This window comes from Antennarius striatus, chromosome 2 (assembly GCF_040054535.1).
Source record: "Antennarius striatus isolate MH-2024 chromosome 2, ASM4005453v1, whole genome shotgun sequence".
NCBI lineage: Eukaryota > Metazoa > Chordata > Actinopteri > Lophiiformes > Antennariidae > Antennarius > Antennarius striatus.
The window spans coordinates 25,464,913-25,472,057 of NC_090777.1; the positions used below are offsets into that span (position 1 = coordinate 25,464,913).

General features: G+C 45.9%; 1 protein-coding gene across 1 annotated transcript; it reads left to right on the forward strand.

The window, feature by feature from the left end:
• Positions 1 to 1,653: 1,653 nt before the first annotated feature.
• Positions 1,654 to 6,650, forward strand: sall4 (spalt-like transcription factor 4). Its single transcript, XM_068337468.1, has 3 exons — positions 1,654 to 4,060; positions 4,143 to 4,444; positions 4,534 to 6,650. Exons 1-3 carry the CDS (start codon positions 1,696 to 1,698, stop codon positions 4,966 to 4,968), a joined length of 3,102 nt encoding a protein of 1,033 aa, XP_068193569.1. The 5' UTR covers positions 1,654 to 1,695; the 3' UTR covers positions 4,969 to 6,650.
• The last annotated feature ends 495 nt before the right edge of the window (positions 6,651 to 7,145 follow it).

Here is a 7,145-nt window from a genome sequence, read left to right on the forward strand (position 1 = left end):
AACCCGGTTTCATTGAGAATCTTTTACCTTCATGCGTCCCAGTTTGTGGTTCGTTGAGGTTCTGCTGGTGGAAACTGTTACCGACCTGTTGACTGTTCGATTCATTTATTTTAAAAAAAATTTGTGTAGGAAGGAGTGACCCATTCGGCCGGTCCCGGTCTGTTTTACTCTTATTTATTTCATATGGACTTCATTCTAACGGGCCTCGGTCACCGGGACGCGTTCGGTTTAATTAGTTTAATTGTTTCCGAAAAAATTCTGATTATAAAATAAACTTTCTTAGAGTTTGAACTCGTTTTTGTCCCGATGTGGTGAAACTTTCTCAAACCGGAGGTCCTTCTTTTAAACCCTGGGGAGATAAATTTTTTTAGCTGCTTTTAAACAAAGGTGCCCAAAAAGTGTGTGAAATGTGAGTCTGGGGGGGGGGGGGGGGGGGGGGCTGACCTAAAGGCAATAAATCCCCCAGTTTAATGCATGACTGTTTCCTTTCGTACATATGTGGGGTGGGGGATGGAGCAGTGGCCTTTCTGTGGCGACTGGGTGGGGGTGCGTTTTGGTATTGCCCTGCAACAGACCTCACCTTATAATTAGGAGCCCGGCCGGGGCGCGTTCAGGTCCGGCGCGTCTTTCTTTCCCTGTTTTGTTTCTGATGAGCTCCCCACGAACCGGAGATGCCCGACCGGGGGGCACCGAACCCGGTGTTCGAAACCGTCCTCGTGTCACGTACCCCTCCAGAGGTGATAACGCACAGGTCATGCGCCTTCAAGTGGCAAACCCACGCGTTGCGTCTTTTTGGAAAGACCCCCCTCCTACACTTCTTCATGTAAATGAGGTGTGTGTGTGTGTGTGTGTGTGTGTGTGTGTGTGTGTGTGTGTCAGAGAGAGTGGGTGAGATTGGGTCTGCTTGACCGTTTGTTCATAGATCTCTGTGTGTGTGTGTGTGAGAAACCTCCAATGCCACCTGGTGAGCAATTTACAAGTCCCAACAGTTTCGTCAGGCAAATGCAAACAGGTGGTCCCCCCCCCCTTTTCTCTCAGGAATTAGCATTTAACAATACACAGTGGTGAAATGGTCTGTTGGCTGGCAGACAAATTAAAATGCATACAGAGGTACTTAGCAGGCTTTCGTAGGGAATCAGGAGGCCCCAAGGTACCAGATTATCCTTTTCTTCTTAATTCAGACACCTCTGCATTTTGAAGCCGGTGCTGAAGAACCAAATTCTTAACTGGTTTATGTTTGGTCCCGTGTGTGTTGTTTCTGGTACCAGATATCGCTTTGAGCAAGTCCTTGGTGGTCTGTTTTGGAAACAAATTGAACTCTTTGTCTTTCTAGACATTGTTCTGGATGATGTCATTGATAGAGGTGGTTGCCCTCTGCTGGCCCCCCTGGACAACAGTCCAGCACAGACCTGCAGGGTCTGAATGACCAGAGCCAATCATCCACTGAAGACCACTCAAGACTGTTTACTGACAGTTTTTAAATGTCTGTTAAATATGAAATTAAATTCTAGTGGTCTAAGGCATCACATTATTATTGGTGTCAGACGGTCATGGGGTGAAGTTTAGGTTTTTTTTTAAACTCCTACTTTAATATTGCGATAATTTTTTGTCAGATTAATTTCAGACTTGCATCTTGTTGTTTCAGGAGTTGTTCTCGACACTGATGGGGCTGCAAACGAACCAAAAAGGTTCAGAATGGACGAGAACAAAGTCTGCAACAAGTGCTGTGCTGAATTCTTTGATGAAACTGAATTTCTTGAGCATGAGAAAAACTGCACCAAAAGTCAGCAAGTGGTCATCATGAAAGAAGGCGACGGCAACGAAGTGCCTGAGGAATATTCCCAGGGCTCTCCTGATGGCCTCGCCAGCGATCATGACGATAGCCAGTCCAGTCTCTCCATATCAAACGCCAACACAGACCACCTGGAGAGAACGGAGGAGGAGTCCAGCATGAATGCAGACGACTCCACGCATCAGGACCAGACCACCAGCCCTGAGATGACATTCCATCCCTTACCCAAGCTTGACGATTCAAATGTTACCCTCGAAACTATGGCAGACACCAAAGTGGCCGTGTCCCAACAGTCGTCGAGTAACAAGTCTCTGACCTCGTCACAGGAAGCCCTGCAGGCCATTCCCATGATCCTGGAACAGTTGGTGTGCCTCCAGCAGCAGCAGCTACAGCAAATCCAGCTGACTGAACAGATTCGAATCCAAGTAGCCATGATGACTCCGCAGGGTCTCCAGTCCTCAGTCGGGTCAGTGATGGACCCTCTGAAAGCCCTCGGTGCGCATCTTTCCCAACAGCTGTCTACTGCAGCGGCGCTGATAGGAAAAAGAATCGGCAGCGAGAATCTGTCCATGGAGACCAGGAAGGAAGGTAAACTGCCTCTCCCCGCTGGAATCCCCACGTCTCTGCCTGGAGGACTGGGTTCAATGACTTCTAAAAGTGACATTTTGAAAAGCATTCCAGATCTGGCTAGCCGTTTACCAGCATTGTTGCCACAGTCACAAGGTGTCATAGGTTTTCAAAGCACATTCACTGGCATCCCAACGGGTAACGACTCCACCAAAAAAGTGAAGACGAAGATGCTGAACATCCCGTCAGATCCAAAGAGCAGCGAATTGTACAAGCACAAATGCAAGTACTGCGGTAAGACCTTTGGCAACGACAGCGCCCTTCAGATCCATTTGCGCTCTCACACTGGCGAGAGGCCCTTCAAGTGTAATATTTGTGGAAACCGCTTCACAACCAAAGGAAACCTCAAAGTGCATTTCCAGAGGCATAAAGACAAGTACCCCAACATCAGCATGAACCCCCATCCTGTGCCGGAGCACCTCGACAACATCCCCACCAGCAGCGGAATCCCTTTTGGCATGTCTGTCCCCATGGATGAGTCCAATCTTACCGACATCAAACCTATCCTTGGCCACCCTTCTGCTGGGTTCCACTCCCCCTCCATGCCACCACTAAAGCCCTTCGAAGGCTTCTCAGAAAGTCCTTTCTCTCGAAGACCCTCCCCATCAACGAGTGACGGCTCCCCATCAGTGTTCGGCCAAGATAGTGGACTGGACCCCAATCAGAGGGACGCCAAAGACCTGCTCGGAACGCTGCGCCACATGAATGGAAGTTCTCTCGCAGGAGAACAGAGCTCCGGTACTGCCAAACTCCAACAGATGGTGGATGGCCTGGAGAAGAGAACCAGTGACCCCAACGAGTGTGTGATCTGCCACAGGGTGCTCAGTTGCCAAAGTTCCCTCAAGATGCATTACCGTACCCACACAGGTGAGAGGCCCTACAAGTGTAAGATCTGCGGTCGTGCCTTCTCCACAAAGGGTAACCTTAAGGCTCACTACGGGGTGCACAGAGCTAACACTCCCCTCAAAATGCAGCATTCATGTCCAATCTGCCAGAAGAAGTTCACCAATGCCGTGGTTCTCCAGCAACACATTCGTATGCATATGGGTGGGCAGATCCCCAACACCCCCATGCCAGAAACCCAGTTTGAAGCCACTGAACCAATAGAGTCACCTCTGCCTGCGGAGACGCCAATGGACACCGGCGGGTTTGACGATGGCACGGAGGAACAAAAGCCAGAGCATAACTCCCACAGTCAAAGCGACACCTTGGTGGACTCCCTCCCGTCTACTTGCGAGGAACAACCACAGCAAACCGAGGCTCCTGCTACGTTTTCCAGCTTGGATGTTTTGAAAAATCTCACCTCTGCTCTTGCACTGAAACGACAGAGCAGCACCACATCAGAAAGCGAGGGAACATCGAAGGAATCCCCGTCAGCTCCAAGAGAACAAGACTATCAGAACGGCCGTAGTCCGGCTATTTCTGACTCGGCTGTGTCCTTCCACTCGTCTTCCCCAGGAAACAAAAGTAACTGCAAGTCTCCTGAGCCTGCTGCAGATGAATATGCTCGTAGTCTGCCTGATGGTGGCGCTCAAGGCGGCACAGAGGCAGGGGGCGCCCTTGACCTCACATCTTCAAGCAACTTCACCCCCAGGCCTGTTAAAGAGGAACCAATCATTCCGTTCAGTAACGGAGACTATGGTGAGATTGTTAGAGTGGTGCGCAACAAAGGCTTTCATTTTGTTCCCTTGAGTCCAATTTTCTTATTTTCTCCTACCAACAGTACCCGGTAACATGCCCTTCATGAGGATACCGTCGGGTCTGGCCGGTCTAGAGATGAAGATCCCTCCTGAGAACCCTTTGGGCCCTCATGGTTTGTTCAGTTCCCACATGCCTCAGGGCACCGCCATGCCCTCTATTTCCACCGCACCACGACGATCCACCAAACAACACGTGTGCAATACCTGCAACAAGAACTTCTCTTCTGCCAGCGCCTTGCAGATCCACGAGCGCACTCATACCGGGGAGAAGCCTTTTGGCTGCAGCATCTGTGGCCGCGCCTTCACCACCAAAGGAAATCTAAAGGTGAGCCGTTTTTTTCCTGACAAAGGTGCTTTTACAATATTCAGTGTGACGTGTTTGATGGGATAGTCATAACTTGCTCTTGTCTCCAGGTGCACATCGGCACTCACATGTGGAACAACTCGTCACGACGCGGTCAACGGCTGTCTCTGGATAATCCCATGGCGCTGATGGCCATGAGTTCTGAGGGGAAGATGATGCCAGATATTATGCAGACGTCTAAAGAGCTGAGTGCTCCCCAGATGAACTTTGACCCGTCTCTGTGGAACCAGTACGCTGCCGCCTTCAGCGGCGGTCTGACGATGAAGACCAATGAAATATCTGTCATCCAGGGCGGTGGCATCCCACTCCCCGGGAGCCCCGCAGGTGGGCCGCTGATCGGGTCCACCGGGGGTCTCATGAAGATGGATGGATCCCACTCCGGCCTGCCAGCCAGCGTGGCAGAAATTGAGAAGAACAGCTCTGACAGTGTGCCAAAATCACAGTTCCCACATTTCATGGAGGAGGGAAAAATTGCAGTAAATTAGGCTTTTTTTTTTTTTTAGCTGTCATCCAATTTATCGCCTCAGTTTTTGAATGTCTGCTGTTTTGAATGAGGTACAATCAATATTTGGAAAAAACTGTTGAAATCCTGCTTAAATTTCTTGAATTTTTCAAGTCCCTTCATTGCAGCTGTCCTCCTCCTCCTCTGAATGAGTCCCAGTTGTTATTTTTAGTTGAACTTGGTATAACTACTGTAGTTTTATTTTATATAAATATATATGCGGGTATTTTTTTCCATGTGTGTTCTTTTTTGTTTTTTGCTGTCTATCCAGAAGTTTGAATGTATAACTTACTTGAAACTGCTTTAATTCAGACCGTCTCTTTTGTTGTTTTTGAAGGATTGTGACTTTAACAGGAAAAGTTTAAGGGCATAAATTTTAAGAACACCATGTCTGTGTTCAGAAGTTATTGTGTAGTTATTGTCTATCTCACTGCTTTTCCTCCTGTTGTGTGCCGTAGGTTTTGTGATGTTCATCTTTGTCATCACCATGTTAAAAGGGTCCAGATCCCATAATTCCAGTGTCTTGTCCATTTCAACAAGGTGCAACAGTTGAGTTATCAGTTACTAATAATCTGCAACTCCACTTTCATTTTTACTGCTGTGGTTAATGATTCAAACTTTAAGCAAAGTGCCTAAACCATTTTGTCCATGTTGCCATGGTTTCGCTGCACCACATGATTGTTATGAAGGCTTCATTCTCTGTTAAACCTATAAATTAGCACGTTGTACTGTGTAGCATTACATAGCCAGCGTTATATTTAGTCGGCTGAGGTCTGAAGGCTTTTTCACATGCTAACGTTCTCATGCCTGCACTTTATTTCAAGTTGTAGTTACATTTAGAGTCGCATTTCATTGCGTTTATTGTAACTGCAGAAAAAGGGCAAATCAACACTGGGTCGTATGTTTTCTTCTTATCAGATTTAGTTTGGAACAACCATCTAGAATAATTCCCAGACATATTAAGATTCTTATCAGCTTGTAGCATCATTAATTTATTTTTACTCCACACAAAACGCTTGAGTTCAGGGGGTAAGATCTACCTCGTTAACATTTTAGTTGTCCTCCACCCCCTACTCAACACAAAGCCCTGAATTGTCTGATACATTCTTAGGTATGCAATGAGGTTTTTCATTCTCCACCTGCTGAGTTGAACAGTCATGAATGTATCACTGGACACTTTACATAACTCAGAATGGTCAGAGTACTTCGTTGGCCCCTTGCTGTACATTCCTTATTGATATGCATTTGCCAAGTTGTGCCTTTCTTTAGCAAACCATGTCAAAACTGCTTTCAAGTTGTCTCTTCAATCCAAGAAATGTTGAGCCAATTTGGCCTGTTTACAATGTAAATGTGTTTTTTGTTTTTTTTTCAAATGTTTCCTTGACTTTTTTTTTTTTTTCTGATTTTGAAAAATAAAATCAGGGTGACTTTTTCAAAATTGTACCTGTTTTTATTTCACCAAAACATCACACAGATGATATGAGGCCATGCCGATGAAGTTTTGACTGCAAACTATTACAGCACAAATCCCTAATTTACATCGATTCAACTCCAGATGTCTCAAGCTCTTTTTTCCATATCCTCATGATGGATCAAAAGCCAGTAATCCTTTTTCACTTTGCATTTTCAGTGAAATTTGCATCCACAGTTGCATTTAATGTTCACATTCACTCTTCTTCAGAAATTGGACAAGACAATGAATTGTTACAGCTGTAGGGCATCCAAGGTCGAACTGGGATGCAGGGTGGAAGCAGAACAACACCTAATGGAGGTGCTTCTATTTGTTTAATGTTAAAGATTTAGTTTATTTTGAATATTTGTTTTCTCAGGTATGCAATAAGGAAGCATTGGAGGTCCATCATAAATAAATGATTCCTGGCTGTATTGGTTCAGATGCACCATGGTGGTGATCCACCATGCAACACCTTTTTGTTGTTGGCTTGCTGTGACGCTTAAATGTGACGTCACAATTTACGTCTTATTTTTATTTTGTATTTATCGACATGTAAATTAACCCTATCTGTTTGCATATGAAGATTATTGGTTAATAAATGTTGAGCAGTCATAAATACACAATAATAAATTATAATAATAATAATTATAATGATAATAAAGTACACTGGACACAGAGCTAGTGGCTAATGCTAAGATGCTCGTAAT